Consider the following 26,709-nt stretch of genomic DNA (forward strand, 5'->3'; position numbering starts at 1 on the left):
AGAGGGAAAACCTTCCAATAGAGACACTAGTTCTGGTGAGCAGGTGACAACCAGGGATTCCCTCACTTCCTGATCTGGCTATGGGACAGGAAGTGAGGGGAAATCTCCCCAATGGGACACAGGTGGCAACAATAAACCTTACAGGGGTTATATTCTCCCCTTAGACTATACAAAGTTGAAAAAAACAAAAACAAAAAATAAACGGTCTTTAGTTCTACGCTAAGGATTGGTAAACTGCAATAAAACTGAATTACTGCTTTTGGGTTAGGCAGATATAAAAGACACTAATAATACAATAATTAATATATAATTGAATGCATTTTATTAAATGGAAACTATGTAGGTATCCAATTCTGACTTTTTAACACCTACAGTATGGCACCAAGAATGAGATCATGTAACTAGAACAAGGTGGGCTACAACTTTTACACCTCCCATCCTGTTCTTGGACAACAAACATCTACATCAGCCTTTTCTCAAACCAGGTTTCTTCCAGAGGTTGCTTGGGGTTTCTTCGGCAACAAGAACAGTTTTCATCTCAGATGTGCAACTAATGATAACAATGATCTTTTCAGCTGTCTGTGCCACACATGTAAGGAACATTCTCTCTGGTCACCATTACACTAATGTACCCTGAGCTTTAGATATAATTATTAGCAGGGGTTCCCTGAGACCGGAAAGTTAGTTCAAGGATTCCTCCAGGTTAAAAGGTCGAGAAAGCCTGATCTACACATTCCACATTCCATAGTGTATGGATTAGAGAGGGAACCTGTCAACCACGGGAAGGTGACAGCAAGATCATATGGACCTGCAAGTGCTCCTCCACCCCCCACAACAAAGCCAATTCTAGACAGAGGCCCCCTTTATGTGTGGCTGCTGAGTGGCAAACACCTCTGCCACCTAGGATTTGCTGTTGGCTAGTTCAAGCTCTTGTAGCCCTGAGTGCATTGATCCCCGCTGGCCCTCCTCTCCAGTTCCTTCAAGTGGGTTACATCATGTAATGAGAGAGGATGACTGGCTGGGTTTAGAGCACTAGAACAGGTAGCTGTGCCACAGCAGCCCCCCCTGACCCTTTAGTACTGTGCCCTCCAGACCCCTGTAGCATTCCCTCCAGACCCCCCTGTATCATGCCCTCCAGACACTCTTGCCCTGTGTACTCCGGATCCTCCTGTATCAGGCCCTCCTGACCCCTCTGTACTGTAACTTCCTGCCCCCCCCCCGTACCATGCCCTCCAGACCTCCCTGCCCTGTACCCTCCAGACCTCCCTGCCCTGTGCTCTCCAGACCTCCCTGCCCTGTGCCCTCCAGATCCACCTGTACCATTCCTTTCAGACGTCATTTACCATGCCTTCCAGACCCCTCTGTTCCAGGCCATTCAGACACCTCTGTACTGTGCTTACTGACTCCCCCAAGGGAAGCCTTTACATTGCCCTGCTGACCCCCTGTCCTTAGCCCTGTAGATGCCGTGACCTCTGCCTTGCTAGTCTCTCTTCTGCTCACCCCTGTCACCTGCCCTACTGATCTCTGAATACTGCCCTACATCCTACTGACATCTATATACTATTCTACCCACTACTGACCTTTGGGGGCTTGATGGTCATCTTGAAAAAAAAAAAAAAAGGCAGCATCACCCTGATGATTTTTCATCTCTTCCATGTTGTCATGGTAGATCGCCACCTCTCAAAGGTTGCCTACCCTTGAGTAGAGTGTCTTTGGAATAAGAGTCCGTGGGGAATATCTTCCCAACACTCATTGGAACTGAAGAAGTGGCTTGGAGAAGCTACAAAACATCTTCAACATTACAGAACAAGTCCAGTTAAACGCGACTAACTACATCATGACCTTGATAAATGAGAACCTTCACAGACATAACAAGGGATGTGCTCTGAATGTGAACACAGGATCACGACCAAAGACAAGACTCTGGCCACTGGCCAGCATAGGGATTTGGTGACAATACAGTCACCTGCACAAGATAAATATCAGGATGAACATTAGAAGTAGTTAGCATGTAAGCCGTGTCGTCTGTGTGAATTTCAATGCCCACTTTGCATATCTGACTCTGGAGTCCCATTTGTACTAGGATTCAGGCATTGTGTATATAGGCCGAAGAAAAGAAAAAACTGCTTCATCCTGTGCAATGCTGGGATACAAACACATCTGGGACTAAGGACAGACAATCGTGCTGGGCTACTAAACACATCTGAATGGATTTAGCTACAAACGAAAAATAACAATAATGTTTACCGGCAAACTAAATTTAGAAAGGCCACACTTCGATGACATTTTCTAAAACACTGCAGTGTTTCCAATAAATTCCGTTCACATTGGTAACCCATAATTTAACTGCACCTAATTATATTTTCCCAGGCACAGCCCAAAACCAGCTTTCTAACCCACACGGGTGAGTCCAGGCATCCGAGGGCTTAAAGCACTGAAGTTTAGTCAAATATTTTTTCTTTGCTACAGCTTGCCTGGAATAAAGTGTCATGTCTTGCAGGCTGATGGTTCCTGAAGAAATCTTCTCTCCAGTGATGCCCGGTCCTCTTCACAGAGCTGCAGGGGCAATAGCTTCAGGTCTAATGCCCCATACACACGATCGGATTTTCCAATGGGAAATGTTGGATGTGAGCTTGTTGGCGGTAAGTCCAACCGTGTGTACGCTCCATCGGATATTTGTTGTCAGACTTTCCACCAACAAATGTTGGCTTAAGCCCCGTACACACGAGAGGACTTATGTCCGACAGACTTCCAAAGGAGTTCCGTCGGAGTTCTGCTGGAATTCCGACGGAGTTCTGACAGACTTTTCGGCCGAACGGACTTGGCCACACACGATCACACTAAACTCCGACGGATTCGAACGTGATGACGTACGACCAGACTCGAATAAGGAAGTTCATAGCCAGTAGCCAATAGCTGCCCTAGCGTCGGTTTTAGTCCGTCGGAGTAGCATACACACGAGCGGATTTTTCGAAGGGGACCGGGTCCGGCGGAGTTCCTTCGGAAAAATTTGAAGCATGTTCCATATTCTAAAGTCCTTCGGACTTTGGTGAGTCAAAAGTCCGTTGCAGCCCACACACGATCGGATAGTCTGACGGACTCAGTCCTTCGGACTTTGGATGTTGAAAAGTCCGCTCGTGTGTACGCGGCATAACATGTTCTCAAATTTTCCGCCAACAAAATGTGTGTTGTCTGACTTTCCGATCGTGTGTACACAAGTCCGTTGGACAAAAGTCCAAACACACATGTTCGGAAGCAGAAGCGGTCTGTCTCGTAAATTAGTTTTGTAATGGAGAATTAACATTTGTGACTTGGGAAATTATGAAATATCCAAATGCAGCGCACATTCTCTTCTTCTTTAATGGGATAATAACGAAGTTGCTTTGCTGGTGATACTGATGGTGTTATTGTAAACAAATTTTCTAAGTATTTTTTTTTTTTCTAGTGATAATTTTTTTTATTATTTATGCAAATTACCACAACACCATTATCCCGTGGTTTATAAGATCAAAGATACAACTATGTTGGTGTCCTTTGTCAATGTTACATTGTATTTTTTTTAAATGTAACTGCCTACTCCCAAACTGTCATTTGAAGTAAAACACATAGCCAAGTATTATTCTACACAGTTTTTTTATTGTGCATAAAAAAAAAAAATAATAAAAAAAAAAAAAATAAAAAAAAAAAATAAAAAAGACATGCTATCTGCTAGGGGTGCAACGGATCAAGAAACTCACGGATAATTTTTCGGATCAGCAAATAATAATTGAATTTGCAAAAACCCCACTGTAATATCCACAATCTCCCCCACTGTAATATTGGCAGAGCATGGCTGGGTATGGCTGGGTATGGCAGAGTATGGCTGGGTAACCCGTTCATATCACGGATCGGTGACGATCCGTTGTACAACTACTATCTGCCAATAGAACTTAACCAAAAAGTGCATTCTATGCATCCAAAAATATAGAAAATATACCAAATCAAATCATTATTCAACCAAAAAAAAAATCAAAGCAATAACTCCAATGCCAATAATAAATAACACTTTATCTCCTCCGATTTCGCAACATGTCTGGTTGATGAACGGCCGTTCAGAAGCGAACTGAAAAGCGCTAAATGAAAAATGTGAAAAGAAAAGCGCGAATCAACGCTCATCAAACTTCTAACACGAAATTAGCAGGAGCCCAAAGGGTGAAGCTAAACAGCTGAAAGAACACCTGGTATGTCTAGTATGTCACTACGTTCGTAATTGTTGGCCAACATTTGTGTGACCGTGTGTATGCAAGACAAGTTTGAGCCAACACCCTTCCAATCCAGAGAAGCTCTGCCTTCGCCTTTGTCAAAATCACAGAAACGACCTTCTGCTATCCTGGTCAAGACTTGCTTTGCTGACATCCCTTCTGGCTCCAGATCCCGCTTGCTGTTTCACTACATTGATCCCTGACTTCTGGCTTGGCTGACCATCCATTCCGGTTACTGAACTTTGGCTAGGTTTTGACTATGTTTGTTCTTTTTACTTTTATTATTAAGTGTGTGATTTAACTGTACTTCTGTCTCGGCCTGATTTCATGGTTTCTGGCAAGTTCCTTCTATATATAGATCTATATTGGGGAATTAGAACCTCCTTGCTCCTGCTGGGGTTCCCTCTATATAAAGATCTATATTGGGCAATCAGAACCTCAAAATGCAAAAATGTTCCAGAAGTGTCAGGGGCTGCACTTGAAGCCCTCTATAATGTTCGAACTTGACCGTGACCAATATAATTGATTCAGGACCTCATTCCTACTGCTGAAAATCCTTCTAATGATGCACCCCAGAATTTTACCTGCTTTCTTTGCTGTCAGGTCACACTTATTTTACAACTATCTGAACTGCGCACCCCAGATATTTTTTTTTTGTTACTGTAGTTCTGACCCCAGAAGGCTAAAAGAAAACACATCAATATTGTGCTATACACGGCACTGAGATATAAAATGAGCACAAAGGTTTTTAAAGCTGCACTGCAGGACCCCATAAAAAGGAAATCAATATCAGCTACAAATGACATATGCTGAAATCATAGCACTGCTCATGTCTCCTCGAAGGTAGGCATTTGTTTGTTTTTTTCTTTCCAAGCCAAGATAACAAGGTCTTACGTTACACAACACACACATTGTAAAATTCCAAAGTTTGCATCATAATTAATTGTTCCTGTGCGTTTCTCTCTTTTCCTCATTCTGCTCATTTTTAGGCACTGTTCTATATCTCATATATAAAATAAATAAGTACATTTAGCAGCAAATTAAGCTCTAATAACTTGTTAAAGCGGTAGTAAACTTTAATGATACAACATTTAAGCAATATGTAAATCCAACTAGTTGTTTGCAAGCAACAAGCCACAAACACTACGCTCCAAAATGTTTCTTACTGTCATAAATATGTCGTTTGTAAACGCTCCCGCTTGCTGTTAGCTGCCGCCATTGCTACTCTGGTCTTCCACATCTGTCTAGTACTTGATTTCCGCCCTCAGTAGCTTTCCCTGGCCATAATCCCACGCATGCACATTGCTCGCCGTATCCAAGCCTTATCTGCGTTTCCGGGTACTATGGAAACCTTGTGCAGCAAACTGGAGCCGATCCTGTTGTTGCCTTACTCCAGAATGCGGAATGAGTATCGCGCGATCTCGGGGGAGACACTAGGAAATGACGCAGCCCCGGCATAGACCGAGCATTCTTCCCAGCAGCATAAGCTTGCCGGAAAATTAGGGCTAACGGCGCATGCACCGGTGACGTAATTTAAAAGAAAAAGAAAGATTAATGGTAAAGCAAGCAGGTAAGAAGAGATCAAACATTGGAACATAATAGTTTAACCTGCAATTGTTCATTTAAAGGAAAGTGAGCATAATGGGGATACAACCGCTTTAAGCTATATATACACACACACATGAAAATGTGATATGATAATAACATTTTTTTTTAAATGGTGAAACTGATTCCATACTGTGCACAAGCAGGTGCATTATATCCTTGCTAGGTCAGCGATATTCACCAGGAAAGGGGAAGAGGATCAAATACATTCTCAATGATCTGGGGAAAAGGATTGCTTGCCTAAGCAATTTTGCTTTAGCAATTTCTTGTACTGTATTTATTGGCGTATAACACTCACTTTTTCACCATGAAAATCAGGTGCAAATAGCGTGTGCGTGTTATACGCCAATAGCTGCCTTATTTAAAATGTAAGTTTTTTCCTGAAACTTCCCTCTTAAAATGAATGTGCGTGTTATATGCCAATAAAACGGGTAATTCCTTGTTGTCTTCTGACCCTCAAAGTACCCAAAGCAAGTGGTGACAGTTGCCCTATCAACTTACGTAAGTCTGTAGAGAGAAATGTCAGATTATTACCCAAGTGCCATGCAATGGTGCTGAACACAAGGTGTGAACAGAGGAGTGTTGGGGACTATTACCTAAATGCCATACATAGGTTTTGAACACAAAGGTCTTCACAGAGATGTGTCAAAGAGCAATATCTAAGTGCTAAGTTTTAATGATGAACACAAAGTTTGCATAGAGATGTGTAAGACACTATTACCCCAGTGTCATATGTTAGTGCCGAACACAAAGTCTGCAAAGAGGTTTGATAGAACTTATTACCCAAGAGCCATATGTTAGTGGTGAACACAAGGTCGGCACAAAGTAATGCCGCGTACACACGGGCGGACTGTATGGCGTACTTAGTCCGTCGAAACACATTTCAGCGGACAGTCCGCTCGTGTGTGGGCTTCATCGGACTTTTTCAGCGTGCAGTCCGGCGTACTAAGAATTTCGGATTTTTCGAAATTCTGTCCGTCGTACTTTGGTTTCAGCGGACAATCCGCTCGTCAGTATGCTAGTTCGACGGACTAAGAATGGCGCATGCCCAGAAAGGATTTACACGGCGGAAGGGTGCTTTGCTGTGTATTGGACTTCCTATTTCTAGTCCCGTCGTACGTGCTGTACACGTCATCGCGCAAGCTTTCGACGGACTGTTTGGGTATCCGTGTGTGGTCAAGTCCGTTCAGTGGAAAGTACGACGGACTGTCCGTCGGATTGTATGACGAACTAAGTACGCCATACAGTCCGCCCGTGTGTACGCGGCATAAGTCAAAGACTAATACCCAAGAGCTATACACATATACAGTGGTGTGAAAAAGTGTTTGCCCCCTTCCTCATTTCCTGTTCTTTTGCATGTTTGTCACACTTAAGTGTTTCGGAACATCAAACCAATTTAAACAATAGTCAAGGACAACACAAGTAAACACAAAATGCAATTTGTAAATGAAGGTGTTTATTATTAAAGGTGAAAAAAAATCCAAACCATCATGGCCCTGTGTGAAAAAGTGATTGCCCCCTAAACCTAATAACTGGTTGGGCCACCCTTAGCAGCAACAACTGCAACCAAGCGTTTGCGATAACGTGCAATGAGGCTTTTACAGCGTCCTGGAGGAATTTTGGCCCACTCATCTTTGCAGAATTGTCCTAATTCAGTTACATTAGAGGGTTTTCGAGCATGAACGGCCTTTTTAAGGTCATACCACAACATCTCAATAGGATTCAGGTCAGGACTTTGGCTAGGCCACTCCAAAGTCTTCATTTTGTTTTTCTTCAGCCATTCGGTGGTGGACTTGCTGGTGTGTTTAGGATCATTGTCCTGCTGCAGAACCCAAGTTCGTTTCAGCTTGAGTACACGAACAGATGGTCGGACATTCTCCTTCAGGATCTCTTGGTAGACAGCAGAATTCATAGTTCCTTTTATCACGGCAAGTCTTCCAGGTCCTGAAGCAGCAAAACAGCCCCAGACCATCACACTACCACCACCATATTTTAATGTTGGTATAATGTTCTTTTTATGAAATGCAGTGTTCCTTCTACGCCAGATATACTTGGACACACACCTTCCAAAGAGTTCCACTTTTGTCTCATTGGTCCACAGAATGTTGTCCCAAAAGTCTTGGGGATCATCAAGATGTGTTGTGGAGAAATTGAGACGAGCTTTGATGTTCTTTTTGCTCAGCAGTGGTTTTCTCCTTGGAACTCTGCCATGCAGGCCATTTTTGCCCAGTCTTTTCCTGATGGTGGAGGCATAAACGCTGACCTTAACTGAGGCAAGTGAGGCCTGCAGTTCCTTGGACGTTGTTGTGGGGTCTTTTGTGACCTTTTGGATGAGTCGTCGCTGCGCTCTTGGGGTAATTTTGGGCGGCCGGCCACTCCTGGGAAGGTTCACCACTGTTCCATGTCTTCGCCATTTGTGGATAATGGCTCTCACTGTGGTTCGCTGGATTCCCAAAGCTTTGGAAATGGCTTTATAACCCTTTCCAGACTGATAGATCTCAATTACTTTCTTTCTCAATTGTTCCTGAATTTCTTTGGGTCTCGGCATGATGTGTAGCTTTTAAGGATCTTCTGGTGGACCTTACTGTGTCAAGCAGCTCCTATTTAAGTGATACCTTGATTGTGAACAGGTGTGGCAATAATCAGGCCTGGGTGTGGCTAGAGAAATTGAACTCAGGTGTGGACAACCACAGTTATAGTATATTTTAACAAGGGGGGCAATCACTTTTTCACACAGGGCCATGATGGTTTGGATTTTTTTCACATTTTGTGTTTACTTGTGTTGTCCTTGACTATTGTTTAAATTGGTTTGATGTTCCGAAACACTTAAGTGTGACAAACATGCAAAGGAACAGGAAATGAGGAAGGGGGCAAACACTTTTTCACACCACTGTAGATTGGTGTTATACTAAACACAAGCTCTTCACAGAGGTATGTCAGAGACTACCCAAAGGCTATACATCGGTGATGCATACAAGGTCTTCACAGAGGTGTTTCAAAGACCTATACCCAAGTGCCATACAATGGTGCTGAATGCAAGGTATGAACAGAGGTGTGTCAAAGACCACTACCCAAGTACCATACGTTGGGGCTGAACACAAGATCTGCACAAGGCAAGTCAAAGACTAATACCCAAGTGCTATACGTTGGTGTTATACTAAACACATGCTCTGCACATATATACTTATGTCAGAGATTACCCAAAGGCTATACATTAGTGCTAAATACAAGGTCTGCACAGAGGTGTCTCAAAGACCAATACCCAAGTGCCATACAATGGTGCTGAACACAAGGTCTGCAGAGAGATGTCAGAGACTATTACCCAAATGCCATGTTGTTGCTGTACACAAGATCCGCAAAAAGGTTTGGTAGACACTACTACGCAAGTGCCATATGTTAGTGTTGAACGCAAGGTCTGCACAGAGGTGTGTCAAAGACCACTACCCATGTACGTTGCTGCTGAACACAAGGTAAGTCAAAGACTAATACCCAAGTGCTATACATTGGGGTTACATTAAACACAAAGTCTGAACATAGGTATGTCAGAGACTACCCAAATACAAGGTCTGCACAGAGGTGTCTCAAAGATCAATACCCAAGTGCCATATGATGGTGCTGAATACAAGGTATGAATGGAGATATGTCAGAGACTATTACCTAAATGCCATACGTTGTTGCTTTACAGAATGTCTGCAAGAAGGTTGGTAGAATCTATTACCTGCTGAACAGGTCTGCCATATGGTAGTGCTGATCAGGTCTTTGACTTATCTTGTGGAGACCTTGTATTCAGCACCAATGTATGGTACTATGGTACACAAAGGTCTCCACAAAGTTCTATATGTTGCTGTTACACTAAACACAAGGTCTGCACAGAGGTATGTCAGAGACTACCCAAAGGCTATACATTACTGTCAAACACCAGATCTGCAGAGGTGTGTCAAAGATCAATACCCAAGTGTCATTCATTGGTGCTAAACACAAGGTTTGCACAGAGATGTATTGTGAACTATTACACAACTGCCATACGTTCGTACTTAAAGAGGAAGTAAATCCTGATGAGTTTACTTCCTCTTTCATTCCCTGCAAAGGTAAAGCATAATGGACTACTATGCATCACATAGTAGTCCATTATGTGTCACTTACCTGACACAGGAGCCAGCGAAGTCACCGCTGTCCCCTGTAGTCCGGCGCATCCATCTTTTCGGTGGGGTCTCGCAGCTCCGCCTCTGTCATTCAGCGAAGCCGTGATGACGTCACTCCAGCGCATGCGCACGGCAGCTGACACGCGCGCCAGCTCGGTCGTTGGAAATGCCACGCTCAGTGCGCCTGTGCGCCGCTGTCTACGGCACATGCGCCGTAGACAGCGGTGCCTGTCTTCGGGCAAATATCTCCTAAACCGTATAGGTTTAGGAGATATTTCTTGGACCTACAGGTAAGCCTTAATCTAGGCGTACTTGTAGGTCAAAGTGTGTTGTAAGGGTTTACAACCACTTTAATACAAGCATGTTCAGTGCATCAGATTGTTAGGGCACAAGCTTAGTGTTTGTTCCCACCAAATAGCTTGCCCTACATTTTGCTTTATTCTCCGGCGCAGACAAAGTACACGGACATTGTTTTCAACAAAGTCTCTTCACAGGAAGATCTTGTATGAAGCCAATTTTGGTGCATTGTCTTTCAGCACATAGGAGGACACGCCAACACCAGCCTATGCTAACGCATGTGTTATGCTGTGAATAAGACCTGTAATAGGGGCCATTCAGTACAATGACACAAGGTCCACAAGCTGGAGGTGCATCACTAAAGAAGAGTCCATCATACCTTGAAGGGAATGCCACAGTGGGGGAGATTTACTAAAACTGGTGCACTCAGAATCTGGTGCAGCTGTACATGGTAGCCAATCAGCTTCTAACTTCAGCTTGTTCAATTAAACTTCAGCAATACAACCTGGAAGCTGATTGGTTTCTATGCAGAGCTGCATCAGATTTTTCATGCTCCTGTTTTAGTAAATAACCCCCAGTGCCCTTTTCACTCTGCAAACGGAAAAATTTGCTCAACCCTAAAATAGACTGAATCTAAAAAAAACATCAAAGGGCTGTAAAAAAAGCCATATATATAGAATCTAATAACATTTTATTCTACTGTATATGCAGCTCTTTTAATTTACCGTATTTGCCGGCGTATAAGACGACCTTTTACACTTAAAAAAACTGAGCAAAAAGGAGGGGTCGTCTTATACGCCGGGTCCGCTGCTGGGATGCCTTCTGGCTGTCCGGTAATACTGTATGTAGCTTCGGCTACATACAGTATATACCACTGAACCAATCCCAGTGAGCGATGTATTCAAATGAATACAGAGCCTGCTCGGATTGGAGCAGCAATCTCTGCCAATCCGAGCAGGCTACACACAGTAGCCTGCTCCGATTGGCTTTGAGAGTGAGGCGCGGGCTGATGATGTAACAGCCTCCGCCAATCCCAGCAGGCTTTGTATTCATTAATAGAATACATTGCTCGCCGTGATTGGCTCCAGCACCAGAAGGAAGAAGGAAATGGCTCCAGCAAGAACGAAGAAGAAGAGGGATATGAAGCGTCGGAAGCCTCGGAATCGGGGGTCGTCTTAAACGGTGAGTACGGGCAAAACATTTTAACTGTGCAGGTTTTTAGGGGGTCGTCTTATATGCCGGGTCGTCTTATACGCCGGCAAATACGGTAGTATGCCCATACTTGTGTATGTATTGCATTTCAAATGAAAGCATGCTGCAACATGAACATAAACAGAAGACAACAGAATAGGTGAGAATGGAAAAATCAATAAAATTATAAGGAAATACAAATTCAATTCCCAAACATTGGAAGATAGGTAGGAAATAAACAATGCAAAAATGGGAATACAATTCAGTATTTATCTATGGAAGTCGGAGAGGTGCCAAGAAAGTAATCATTGTTTCCCAGTCTCCTCTTTCTGCGGATAATAACAATTCAAGCTAGTGTTTGTTGGAACTCTCTACAGTCCGTTTACATCCAATGTCAGTACAGCTGTGATGATTGGAGTTCAGCTTTATAAAATGAACCCCAGGCAAACAGCTAAATACACACAAAATACTTAAAAAGGATTTGAATTAGTTTTTTTTCCAATTCTGAAATTTGCACAGCTCTGCCACACAGCAAAGACTCATCTTCATAGCAGATGATCCGCAAGTCTCTGCTGCACTAAAGTAACAATTGGCCCGTCCCCCTTCCCAGCCTCTGATTGGACAGCAGAATGATGAGCTCGGCTCTGTCACTTTGCTGTCACTCTGGTCTCACCTTCACCATGTTCTTAGCCTAAGAGCGCTAAATATGTAATTTACCAGCCCTTCCTTTTCTGAGTGAACACAGCAAGTGATCAGTACAATACCAATCACTCACTGTGTTCATTCATAACTGAAGCATAATAACTGTTTATAATCAAACTATGATTCTGATTATGAATGAACAGGGAGACTGCACAGATCTCTTCCTGTTCATTCATTCTGTGCAGCTGAGTCTACAGAGATGGAGGACTGTGTCCTCAATCTTCCTTCTCTGTCTCAAAAGTGAGACATCAAGGGTCTGTTTAGACCACTGATATTTCACCAAAGCCCCCAACAGGGCTGCTAAATAAAATTGTACAAAAAAAATATTCCGCTGCTTTACTCACACGTTCACTGCTACTGACACTGTCCACACACCGGCCATTGCTCTATTTACTGACACTGTCCACACGTCCATCACTCTATTTACTGACACTGTCCACACACCATCCATTGCTCTATTTACTGACACTGTCCACACACCATCCATCGCTCTATTTACTGACACTGTCCACACACCATCCATCGCTCTATTTACTGACACTGTCCACACACCATCCATTGCTCTATTTACTGACACTGTCCACACACCATCCATTGCTCTATTTACTGACACTGTCCACACACCATCCATCGCTCTATTTACTGACACTGTCCACACACCGGCCATTGCTCTATTTACTGACACTGTCCACACACCGTCCATCGCTCTATTTACTGACACTGTCCACACACCGGCCATTGCTCTATTTACTGACACTGTCCACACACCGTCCATCGCTCTATTTACTGACACTGTCCACACCGTCCATTGCTCTATTTACTGACACTGTCCACACACCGGCCATTGCTCTATTTACTGACACTGTCCACACGTCCATCACTCTATTTACTGACACTGTCCACACACCATCCATTGCTCTATTTACTGACACTGTCCACACACCATCCATCGCTCTATTTACTGACACTGTCCACACACCATCCATCGCTCTATTTACTGACACTGTCCACACACCATCCATTGCTCTATTTACTGACACTGTCCACACACCATCCATTGCTCCATTTACTGACACTGTCCACACACCATCCATCGCTCTATTTACTGACACTGTCCACACACCGGCCATTGCTCTATTTACTGACACTGTCCACACACCGTCCATCGCTCTATTTACTGACACTGTCCACACACCGGCCATTGCTCTATTTACTGACACTGTCCACACACCGTCCATCGCTCTATTTACTGACACTGTCCACACCGTCCATTGCTCTATTTACTGACACTGTCCACACACCGGCCATTTCTATATTTACTGACACTATCTACACACACCGGCCATTGCTCTATTTACTGACACTGTCCACACACCGGCCATTGCTCTATTTACTGACACTGTCCACTGTCAGACCCCTTTCACACTGTGCCGCCCATTGCATCAGCGGTAAAATGCTGCCATTTTTAGCATTGTTTTACTGTTGGATTTGCGTTGCATTTCGGCCACTAGCGGAGCGCTTTTAACCCCCGCTAGCGGCCGAGAAACACAGAATGACAGACACGGCGGTCTGCCTGGTTTCCATAGGCAGACCGCTGTTCTGCCTCTCCTGTCAACGATCGTCGATTGGCTCTCGCTGTGTCCAATCCCAGCGGGAGCAGGTGGCCCCAGACCCAGAAAAAACAAAGTACAGGTAGGTACGTTGTTTCACGCAGCCGGGCCTCCCTGCAGCAGTAAATGTGCAGTGGGCGTTCGGAAGCGGCTAATTGATAGGAGTTTACAACCACTTTAATCTCTTTCATATTGTTCAGTTAGATCTCCACCTATCAAAGGTTGCTGAAGGAGCCCAAATGACCTAAGGAAGTCTCAGGACCTCCTTCTCTCCAGCTCCCTCGTCCCCTCATCCCATACTCACCTCCAGGACTTTTCCAAAGTCTCCAATCTGTCCGCTTATCTCCTACTCTATTAGCTTTTATGCCGCGTACACATGACCGGACTTTCCGGCAGACTAGGTCCGACTGAATCATTCCGTGGGATAGTCCGATCGTGTGTGTGATAGACTGATCGTTTTTCTTTAAAAAAAAAGATCAGACGGACCTAGAAATAGAACATGTTTCAAATCTGTCCAACGGACTCAATTCGTATCGGGAAAACCGTTCGTCTGTGTGCTGGCCCGATGGACCAAATACGACACAAAGGCAGCTATTGGATACTGACTATTGAATTTCCTTTTCTAGTCTAGCCGTACGTCATCATGTTCAAAACAAACTGACTTTCGAACAAACTTAGCCCCGTACACACGGTTGGTCATTCCGACCACAAAATCCGTCAGATTTTTTCCCGACGTATTTTGTCCGAAATTGGTGTTGCATACACACGGTTGGACAAAGTTGTCGGAAAATCCGATCGTTCGTAACGTGATGACGTTATTTCGTTACGATGGGACTACGTTCAGGCTAGTAGCCAATAGCTTTGGTCTCGTAATTTTATCTGAGCATGCGTGGCACTTTGTCCGATCGGAATTCTCTACAAACGATCGGACAAAGTCTGATCGGATCATGTTGTTGGAAAATTTTATATCCAGCTCTCAAACTTTGTTGGTCGGACATTCTGATGGAAAAAGTCTGATGGAGCCCACACACAGTCGGATTATCAGACAACACGGTGCGTTTGGACATTTTCCGTTGGAATTTACGACCGTGTGTACAAGGGCTTAGTCCGTTCGTGTGTGGGCAAGTCAGTTTGTTCAGAGGTCCGTCGGGAAGACCGTCTGACCTTTTCTGCAGGAAAGTCCGGTCGTGTGTACACAGCATTAGACGATCCCTGAAACCCCTTCTCTTCAGAGAAGCCTACCCTACCCACACCGAACGCCTGTATTTTCATTTTCTCCATCAGCTCACCCCCCACAGTTATTACCCTTTGTTTCCACTTGACCCTCCCTTCTAGATTGTAAGCTCTAACGATCAGGGCCTTCTGATCCCTCCTGTATTGATTTGTATTGTAAGTGTACTGTCTGCCATCATATTGTAAAGCGCTGCGCAAACTGCTGGCGCTATATAAATCCTGTATAATAATAATAATAATAATAATAGGTATGACAATAAAATTATTGAACATTTTACAAAGCTGCAGTTTTTTTTTTCCTCTTGATTGCTCGGGCTATTTTCTGAAAAAATTTGAACCTGGCCTTGAATCATTAGGTGTGCTCCTCTCCCGCAGTCTGATCCTATGGCAAAGGCTTCACAATTGACCTCTCTGTCCCTGGATTAATAGAATGGTGCAATTGGGAAAAGTAAGGGGTTGAACATTCCGTTTGGCAAAAATCACAAAATATCACCCTCCAACCAAAATGATATAAACAATTTATTTGGATATTTTCTTTAATGCAGGACAATGGAACACTAATCAGAAACAGGTCATTGTATTTCTTTGAAAAAAAATAATAATAAAAAAAATCAAAGAATATAATACTAAAAGAATGGCTGATTTGAGCTGACAGCACCTCACTGCCCTTATGTTTATGGCCCTAGTAAATCAGAGACATACAATCAGCTAGTAGAACTGAAAACCTTTCATCTGTGAATAATGTCAAATTACAGCTCTCCTAGACAATCCTTGAATGACACCAGAGGGAACCTTTCTGGGGAAATCGCTTAAGATTCACAGCTGCCGTACTTCCGCCGTACATCTACTTCATAGTATGATGAGCTACGAGTTGTTAAGCTATTTTACGGTACACCAGCTAATGCAGAACATTTTTACTTTTGGATTCAAAGCACACAAATCCGAGCCGAGTCCTTCAACAATATAATCCATCAAGCTCTCCGGTTGTTGGTCAGATGTTTATTGGCCACAATTCTAAACTATGCCAGGTCTACATGGCAGCTGCCAGTCATGGAGGACTATAAGTATGACGTACATATAATGTAGTAATACAGTATATAATCCCGCAGGACAATATAAGTTGTAATAAACTCTAGATCTTGCCATGGACTACCTGCTGTGTCATATGATAACACAAGGTGCATGTTCAATGGCCTCAGTTCTTCTAGCCGCTAAAGGATTTTACAGCAATACTGGCATAGGTCATTTAACTAAGCAGTCTTCAGGGGGAGCTTCACCCTAATACCCATGGCCCTACTGGTGGCTAATACCTCTCTGCCTTTAATCTTTGGAATTTTCTTTTGTGCAAGTACCTTTTTTTAAATAAATATTCCTACCATTTCTGACCCCTCGTCACCTCCGCGTTGACTCCCGTTGACTCATGGGATATCAGCGACTTCAATCCCATGAGTCAATGGGCATCCGCAGCTTCCGGCAAACCGGAATAAAGGCTATGGCAGGCAGAGTTTGGCACCATTTTTGAAAGGTGGACTCGCTGTTGTAACTATACAGGGCACCAAGCAGTGGTGACAGCAGTACGGGTGTGAGCGGGATTGGTAAACGGAGGTGGTTTTGGTGCTTTGTGGCACAGCAATGTGAATGGGGGCACTCAATGCTTCTACCTTCCATTATGTTGACAAGTGGCCATAGCTACGTAACACCGGGCGGGGACACCCGCCAACATTGCCATTGCTATGGCAACTTCTCAACAACAATGTGCGCTGCGCATGCATGAGATCAGGATGCTGGATAGCCAGAGGCTCCACTGGTTGGGGCCTTGCGTAAAGGGCGAGAGGCTCCAGGTGTGGATGGGGCCATGTGTAAAGGGCGAGAGGCTCCAGACGTGGATGGGGCCTTGTGTAAAGGACGAGAGGCTCCAGGCGTGGATGAGGCCTTGTTGTGTAAAGGGTGAGAGGCTCCAGGCATGGCTAGAACCTTGTGTAAAGGGTGAGAGGCTCCAGGTGTGGATGGGGCCTTGTTGTGTAAAGGGTGAGAGGCTCCAGGCATGGATAGGGCCTTGCTGTGTAAAGGGTGAGAGGCTCCAGGCATGGATAGGGCCTTGCTGTGTAAAGGGTGAGAGGCTCCAGCCATGGATAGGGCCTTGTTGCGGAAAGGGCGGAAGGCTCCAGACATGGATGGGAGCTTGTTTTGGAAAGGGTGAGAGGTTCCAGGCATGGATAGGGCCTTGTGTAAAGGGTGTGAAGCTCCAGGCGTGGATGGGGCCTCGTTGTGGAAAGGGTGAGAGGCTCCAGGCAGAAATGGGACCTTGTTGTAGAAAGGGTGAGAGGCTCTCCCTTCGCACTGTGATAAGTATTTATGTTTGTGCCTTCCATTGGGGGTGGGGGGGGGGGTGTACTTAAAAGCCTTTAATTCAGTCTGTGCAGGAAAGGCTAATGGAACAAAACACAGGAGAGAAAAAACCTTAATAGGTGCACGGTTTCATTCACACCACTTGTGCAAAATACTTGCTACCTAGCCATGTCAACTGACCTTATAACTGACTTATGAAAGATTGACACAATCAGTAACCAGTCAGGTATGATACCTATCATTTTCTGCTCCACTACAAAAAGTGCAACAGCTGGGAATGATCAGGTTTCCATTTTAACCTTACTCCAATTTTTACACATTGGCCCAGCTGCCATTTATACCAATGTCCACAGAAATGTTTACTTGTTCTTTAAAGCTGAATGCTTATTTTTGAGTCGGGTACCATCAAAATTAGGAGTCCTTACATTATCCCTCGCTCCTACATGCTTCCTCCTCTCCATGAAAGAATTTATTTGCAAATTATGGTGGAAAATAAGTATTTGGTCAATATCAAAAGTTCATCTCAATACTTTGTTATATATCCTTTGTTGGCAATGACCGAGGTCAAACGTTTTCTGTAAGGCCGCGTACACACGGGCGGACTGTTCGCCCAACCTTGTCCGCTGAACAGTGTTTGGGCGGACAGTCCGCTCGTGTGTGGGCTTTCAGCGGACAGTTTCAGCGGACAGTTGGACGGACAAAGTCTTTCGGAAATTCCGAAAAACTGTCCGCTGAAACTGTGTTTGAGCGAACAGTCCGCCCGTGTGTGGGCTTGTCCGCTGTACTTTCGAAATGAGCGGACTGTTCCCGCTCGGAAAGTCCGCCCATTTCGAGCGCGTGTACAGGTAGGCGGGGCCCGCGAAGGAGACGTCGCGGGCTCCGCCGCCTGGAATGGGCTTAAAGGGGAACCCCAACGCCGAAAAAAATCGGCGTGGGGGTTCCCCCCAAGTCCACACCAGACCCTTGTCCGAGCACGCTACCCGGCCGGCCAGGAAAGGGGGGCGAGCGAGCGCGCCCCCCCCTCCTGAGCCGTACCAGGCCGCGTGCCCTCAACATGGGGGGTGCCTTGGGGAAGGGGGGGCCGCGCGGCCCCCCCACCCCAAAGCACCTTGTCCCCATGTTGATGAGGACAAGGGCCTCTTCCCGACAACCCTGGCCGTTGGTTGTCGGGGTCTGCGGGCGGGGGGCTTATCGGAATCCGGGAGCCCCCTTTAAGAAGGGGGCCCCCAGATACCGGCCTCCCACCCTATGTGAATGAGTATGGGGTACAATGTACCCCTACCCATTCACCTGTGAACTAAAGTACAATAAAAAACACAACACAGAGAAAAAATATTTTATTGCACAGCTCCGGGGGTCTTCGGGGGTCTTCTCGCCGGACTCCTCCGCTATGTGTGTGTAGCTCTTTTGCTAGCGGAGGAGTCCGGCTTTCTTCCTCCCCGCCGCCGGCCTCTTCTCCCGACTTCGGGGGTCTTGTCCCCCTCTTCGGTTCTTCTGCCGGGCCACCGCGCCTGGTCCGGTGGCCCGGTCTTCTGTCGCCGTCTTCCGTTCTTCTGTCGCCGCCTTCGGTTCTTCTGCCGGGCCACCGCGCCTTCTTGTAGCTCTTTTACAGGCGGTGGCCCGGTCTTCTGTCGCCGCTGTCGTCGCCGCCGCTGCCGCCTTCCGTTCTTGTTCTTCTTCTTGTTCTTCTTCTTCTCCTGGAGATGTTGACTCGACGAGCTCTCCGGCCGGAATGCCAGAGCCGCGCTGTGCGGTCACTTATATAGTGACAATGGGGCGGTGTCACATGGTATATGTCACATGGGTTGGTCACATGGGTTGATGTCACATGGGGACTATGACATCGTAAGGGGGCGGGGTCACCATGTGACCAACCCATGTGACATATACCACGTGACACCGCCCCATTGTCACTATATAAGTGACCGCACAGCGCGGCTCTGGCATTCCGGCCGGAGAGCTCGTCGAGTCAACATCTCCAGGAGAAGAAGAAGAACAAGAACAAGAAGAAGAACAAGAACGGAAGGCGGCGGCGGCGGCGACGACAGCGGCGACAGAAGACCGGGCCACCGCCTGTAAAAGAGCTACAAGAAGGCGCGGTGGCCCGGCAGAAGAACCGAAGGCGGCGACAGAAGAACGGAAGACGGCGACAGAAGACCGGGCCACCGGACCAGGCGCGGTGGCCCGGCAGAAGAACCGAAGAGGGGGACAAGACCCCCGAAGTCGGGAGAAGAGGCCGGCGGCGGGGAGGAAGAAAGCCGGACTCCTCCGCTAGCAAAAGAGCTACACACACATAGCGGAGGAGTCCGGCGAGAAGACCCCCGGAGCTGTGCAATAAAATATTTTTTCTCTGTGTTGTGTTTTTTATTGTACTTTAGTTCACAGGTGAATGGGTAGGGGTACATTGTACCCCATACTCATTCACATAGGGTGGGAGGCCGGTATCCGGGGCCCCCTTCTTAAAGGGGGCTCCCGGATTCCGATAAGCCCCCCGCCCGCAGACCCCGACAACCAACGGCCAGGGTTGTCGGGAAGAGGCCCTTGTCCTCATCAACATGGGGACAAGGTGCTTTGGGGTGGGGGGGCCGCGCGGCCCCCCCTTCCCCAAGGCACCCCCCATGTTGAGGGCACGCGGCCTGGTACGGCTCAGGAGGGGGGGCGCGCTCGCTCGCCCCCCTTTCCTGGCCGGCCGGGTAGCGTGCTCGGACAAGGGTCTGGTGTGGACTTGGGGGGAACCCCCACGCCGATTTTTTTCGGCGTTGGGGTTCCCCTTTAAGCCCATTCCAGGCGGCGGAGCCCGCGACGTCTCCTTCGCGGGCCCCGCCTACCTGTACACGCGCTCGAAATGGGCGGATTTGCCTCCGCCTTACGTGGGCGAGTCCGTTCATTTCAAAAGTTGAGCGAACTGTTTGCCCAACCTTGTTCGTCAAACAGTCCGCTCGTGTGTGGGCAAGTCCGCTCATGCAAATTTTGAGCGGACTGTTTGATGAAACTGTTTGCCGAACAAGGTTGGGCGAACAGTCCGCCCGTGTGTACGCGGCCTAAGTCTTCACAAGTTTGTCACACACTGTTGCTGGTATGTTGGCCCATTCCTCCATGCAGATCCCCTCTAGAGCAGTGATGTTTTGGGGCTGTCGCTGGGCAACATAGACTTTCAACTCCCTCCAAAGGTTTTCTATGGGGTTGAGATCTGGAGACTGGCTAGGCCACTCCAAGTCCTTGAAATGCTTCTTACGAAGCCACTCCTTCGTTGCCCGGGCGGTGTGTTTGGAATCATTGTCATGCTGAAAGACCCAGCCACATTTCATTTTCAATGCCCTTGCTGATGGGAGGAGGTTTGCACTCACAATCTCATGATACATGGCCCCATTCATTCTTTCATGTACACAGATCAGTCATTCTGTTCCCTTTGCAGAGAAACAGCCACAAAGCATAATGTTGCCATCCCCATGCTTCACAGTAGGTATGGTGTTCTTTGGTTGTAACTCAGCATTCTCTCTCCTCCAAATACGACGAGTTGTGTTTCTACCAAACAGTTCTACTTTGGTTTCATCTGACCATATGACATTCTCCCAATCCTCTTCTGGATCATCCAAATGCTCTCTAGCAAACCTCAGACGGGCCCGGACATGTACTGGCTTAAGCAGGGGGACATGTCTGGCAGTGCAGGATCTGAGTCCCTGGTGGCGTAGTGTGTTACTGATGGTAGCCTTTGTTACGTTGGTCCCAGCTCTCTGCAGGTCATTCACTAGATCCCCCCGTGTGGTTCTGGGATTTTTGCTCACCGTTCTTGTGATCATTTTGATCTTGTGTGGAGCCCCAGATCGAGGGAGATTATCAGTGGTCTTGTAGGTCTTCCATTTTCTAATTATTGCTCACACAGTTGATTTATTGCAGATTCAGTCTTCCCAGCCTGGTGCAGGTCTACAATTTTGTTTCTGGTGTCCTTGGACAGCTCTTTGGTCTTCACCATAGTGGAGTTTGGAGTGTGACTGTTTGAGGTTGTGGACAGGTGTCTTTTATACTGATAACAAGTTCAAACAGGTGCCATTAATACGGGTAACGAACAGGGGACAGAGGAGCCTCTTAAAGAAGATACAGGTCTGTGAGAGCCAGAAATATTGCTTGTTTGTAGGTGACCAAATACTTATTAATATTTACTTTTGTCTCTCATAGTTGAGGTATACCTATGATGACAATTACAGGCCTCCCTCATCTTTTTAAGTGTGAGAACTTGCACAATTGGTGGCTGACTAAATACTTTTTTGCCCCACTGTATAATGAAGAACCAGCAGACTTGTAATGGGATGCCAAGGGCCCGCTCATAAAATGCAGCAATGGAGGGAAGAGGAGAGCGCCAGCGGGAAGGGATTACATGGTACAAAAAGAAGCATTTAACTCCTACAGTGTGGGGGGAACCCCACTTGCAGGTTACCTGAAATTTCCCCGGAGTTCACCTTTAACAAAACAAATGATATAAAAACAATAATGATCTGGAACTCAAGAGGCTTTGTATTGCTTTTCCATCTTGTTTAATTAAAAAAGAGCAGTCAATTCTATCAGTAATTGTTTTTCTTACACAAGAATTCAATTATCCCGACCATTTTACTTGTTTGTATCCTGTCAAAACTGAACGTCTTGTAAAATAATTAGTTTGTATATAACAACCCTAACAACAACACACATATCAGTCTGCATGTCTAATGATGCTACAACATGAAGAAATACAAAACACAAAATAAAAGACTAATTACTTCTATTAATTCTCCTTTCACTACGTGTAATGGATGGAGCCCCCCATTAATGTGCAGAGCTACCCCTATAATGTGAAATTGATCCAAAAAAAAGGGATCCAAAGCAGAGATCCTCTACATTAAATGACCCCCGTCATGAGAATAATATTTGGGTGGATGCTGCTGACCTATCCTGGAAATTAGAGACCAATTCCCCCCGGGAGCAGTACGGGAAAACGTTTCTTGTATTTTCTGTCACGTTTTAAAATCAGCGCGGCCGTACATCCGCGTCATTCCTTCACACAGCTCCGTGGTGTGTGCAGATGAACTACAAGCCCCAGCATCCCCTTTGGCTGCTGCCTTGTAGTTCATTGATTTCTTCCAGTCAGTGTCTCTGCCTGCCCTTTATTATTTTTTTCTAAAAGGTGAATTTATCCTTTAAACCAAGTGTCGGAAACCCACGGGTCTCACCCACCACCGCTAGATGTTCGGCCTGTCAGTGCCCTTGATCAATTCACGGGTACTCAGCCCGCAGACATTTTCACCGATGTATCGGCAAAAACGATAGGGCCCAATATTCACCATATGTGACACTTTAAAAGCCATTATAGAGCATCAATTTTGGCTTCGTTCTCATCTGAGCAATCCGAATCGCCGTGATTCCCACTGAGATTCGAAATAGCGGCTAACTACGGGGCGCCCGTGCGATCCTGGTCACTTCCAATGGCACCCCGATCGCGGCTTGATTTTGCTGCAATCGACGCCCGATGAATTGATATAAAATCATGCAAACAGAATCGTGGGAAGGCTGTCGCCCAAAAGAAGTACAAGAACTTCTTTTGGGGCGTCAGGCGATTCTGTTTGCGCAATTTTACCGTGATTTGGTTTGCTCAGATGTGAACGGAGCCTTATTCCGCGTACACACAATCAGACATTCCGACAACAAAATCCATGGATTTTTTTCCGACGGATGTTGGCTCAAACTTGTCTTGCCTACACACAGTCACACAAAGTTGGTCGGAAATTGCGAACGTCAAGAACGCGGTGACGTACAACACATACAATGAGCCAAGAAAAATGAAGTTCAATAGCCAGTGCGGCTCTTCTGCTCAATTACGAGCATGCGTAGAACTTTGTGCGTCGGAATTGTCTACACACGATCGGAATTTCCGACAAAGGTTTTTGTTGTCGGAAAAAATTGAGATCCAGATCTCAAATTTTGTGTGTCGGAAATTCCGATGGAAAATGTCCGATGGAGCCTACACACAGTCCGAATTTCCGACAACAAACTCCCATCGAACATTTTCCGTCGGAAAATCCGACCGTGTGTACGAGGCATAAGAGATAACTAGGAGTGCTAGAATTATTGTTCTCGCTGTGACGTTCAGAATGTCATGTGTGGTGCGACCGCGTTTGCATACATGTACACACCCTGGGCTTGTGTGGTGTGCGGGGCAACAGGGGTTTTGGGAATATATATATATATATATATATATATATATATATATATATATATATATATATATATATATAGTAGCACTAACCCCTGAAGGAGCTGCTGGTTATTTTTGGGCTTACCATTACCTCCCATTCTCCTTGTGACACGTCTAGGGGATGTCCTGTGGTAGATGGCTCAGTAACTTGAGACTGACAATAGATCCACTTGAATGGATTTTATTTGCAAACGTCAACCATTGAACAGTCTTTTAATGTGGGATCAGAGGGTTGGGAAGGAAGTTCAGGTACTCTCAATGTCAAAGTCTATAAACGTTAAAGAACTTGCTTATTTTGACTGCATCCAGAGAATAGCCATTCGCAGCTGGATGGACACTCAGATTGGACAGTCCCTCTCTCACAAGGCCTAGCAGCCAATGAGGTGCTTACTCAGGAACAAAGTCTTTGTCACAGAGGTTGTTGCAGAACTCGTAGGGAAACTAAGCTGTAGAACACTTGTAGGATACCTGGATCTTTCAGCCCACTTGGCGATATCCCCCAAGACCGCATTCTCTCAGTTACTTCAGCCCTTCCAGGCTCTTGTTAAGAAACCAACCTGTACGTGGTGTTCTTCTAAAGAGTCCTCCCCCGGAATGCTCGAAGTGTATACTGGGTCTCTCGCAGACCGGAGACGGTACCCATCCACCTCAGAGTCCTTCCTTCCTTCCATCAATGTCAGGTGGATCCGCACCCCAGGCCATAGCCTTCCTGGGGGCTGGTCAGGAGGACCAGGACCATATACTCAGCACATCATACTGGACCGGAACCCCCGAACCACGTGACGTCCGTGTCTTAAATACCCTCTCCCAGAGGGCACAGCAAGAGGGCCACTCCCACTGACCTGACTCCAAAAGTGCCTAACCAGACCATAGTTCTACACCTGCCACCAGAGACAGTGCCCCCCCATGGCCAGGCCGAACATCTCAGTCCATTCAGACTGACACAGAAGCCAAATTTAGTCAAATAGGCCCAAACCAAACTAGTTTGGGTAAAGTTTTTAACTTTGAAAAACATAGCGCATGCTCTTCAGGAGCCCGCTGCTACAATATATGTGTGTGTATCTCTATCTCTCTATATATATATATATATATATATATATATATATATATATATATATATATATATATGTGTGTGTCTATCTATCTATCTATATATATATACACACACACACACACACATATATATATATATAATTCCCAACTTATTTTATTTATTTTTTACTTTTTTCTTTATTGTTACATGATTGATATCACAAGGGGTTAATAAACCCCCTATGTGATAACATTGGGCAGGTGACAGGCACCCCAACATCTCCTCTGCTCCTCACACAATCTATCCAATCACAGATCGGCTTGGTTAGAAGTCTCCCCTGGCTGTACTGGCCAAAAAAAAGGGTGCATAGTGGCGGGGGAGGGGGGGGGGGTGTAGGTGACCATAGACGGCGCGATTTTTCTTTCCTGCAGCTATACTTTGCAGGAAGGATAAAAATCGATTGATTTCCTCATCAATCCTGAATCCCTCCAGCGGAGCCATTGTGTTCTCCCTGCGGGGAGCGCACAGTAATTATTACTAGTGGTTATAGCTGCTGACAATAACTGCATGGAAAATCTGACAGGCCAGTACAGGGGAGTGTTAGATGTATTACAGATTTAGATTACAGCCACACTCCAGATAACACGTTTAGATGTCTTACAGTAACATTTTTCTTTCCTTTTGGGAAAAAACAAAGTTTTCGATGAATGTATAAACAAACTGATCACAGAAAGCACCCCTGTCAGTGGTGAATGGTTTGTCCCATTCATAGAACGGTCACTTTTGCTGAACAGATTGGTCTGTTTAAGGATGTTAAAAAATAACAGATTTCTGGCCGGATCACCAGGGGTAAAAAAGGAAAAACGCCTGAAAAAGAAAAGGAATGCGGCCATCACCCTGGGAAGGTGTAGGGAATACATCACATTTCTGGGTTTGGGTTTATTGGCACTTCACAGCGCAACTCCAGACAGTAATAATTCAGCTCTCTAACCATTTATACACACTGTATATCCAATGTATTTTATTACATGTAAGCTCCAGAATCTTGCTGTCTGTACAGCAGAGCTCAGACTTGGGAAAGGTGGAGGAGCCAATCTGGTGGGCTGCACTACAAGGAACAGGCCAATGGGAGGAGAGAGCAGAGTGACAGAGCCCACCAGTCTGCTGATTCTTTCCTGATCCAATCACCAGCCAGGGGAGGGACATGGCCTGTCAGTGTTATAAATCAGGTCCCCTGTCCTAGAGAGGACTGAGCTGGGAGAATCTCAGAACTGGATAGACAGAAATCACAGCGCCATCCCCCCACTGTCCATACATTCATCTATATACCCCTCCCCCATCTGATCACCCCATCCCCCCCAATACAGAAGATCAGAGCACTGCTGGGCCGCCCGGGCTCTCTGATGATGTGGAAGTGCTGAGCTCTGCGCGCACGGCATGCTGGGAGTTGTAGTTCCCACCGGGCGATCCGGAGAACATTACAGGGAGTGGGTGAGATCTTACCGGCACACGAGCGGGACTTCCAGATCTTCAGTAGGAGGATGATGATGGCGGACAGATGGGAGATATCCCCCAGGAACCTGAAGATGTTCATTGTGAGGGGACAGGATGGGCCGGGGATCCGTGTGTACTGTGTGTGTGTGTAGGCCTCGTCTGTGAGGGAGGAGAGAGAGGAGGGGGAGGGGAGATCTACTACTACCGGGATAATGGCCGCACTTCCCTCAGGAACCAGGAACTCGCACCTCACACACCCTGTGCTCCCAGTATACACACACCCTGTGCTCCCAGTATACACACACCCTGTGCTCCCAGTATACACACACCCTGTGCTCCCAGTACACCCAGTATACACACACCCTGTGCTCCCAGTACACCCAGTATACACACACCCTGTGCTCCCAGTACACCCAGTATACACACACCCTGTGCTCCCAGTATACACACACCCTGTGCTCCCAGTATACACACACCCTGTGCTCCCAGTACACCCAGTATACACACACCCTGTGCTCCCAGTATACACACACCCTGTGCTCCCAGTACACCCAGTATACACACACCCTGTGCTCCCAGTACACCC

At 46.1% G+C, this 26,709-nt stretch overlaps 1 protein-coding gene across 1 annotated transcript in view; it reads right to left on the reverse strand.

The window, feature by feature from the left end:
- KDELR1 (KDEL endoplasmic reticulum protein retention receptor 1) overlaps positions 1-26,312 on the reverse strand; it is a 62,619-nt gene extending 36,307 nt beyond the window's left edge. The window contains exon 1 of the mRNA XM_077457431.1: positions 26,133-26,312. Within this exon, the coding sequence (XP_077313557.1) occupies positions 26,133-26,223 (91 nt within the window). The 5' untranslated portion in view covers positions 26,224-26,312. The remainder of the gene's footprint in view (positions 1-26,132) is intronic.
- Between the last annotated feature and the right edge of the window lie 397 nt (positions 26,313-26,709).

This window comes from Lithobates pipiens, unplaced genomic scaffold (assembly GCF_037356315.1).
Source record: "Lithobates pipiens isolate NorthernLeopardFrog02 unplaced genomic scaffold, aLitPip1_a1.2 Scaffold_27, whole genome shotgun sequence".
Classification (NCBI taxonomy): Eukaryota; Metazoa; Chordata; class Amphibia; order Anura; family Ranidae; genus Lithobates; species Lithobates pipiens.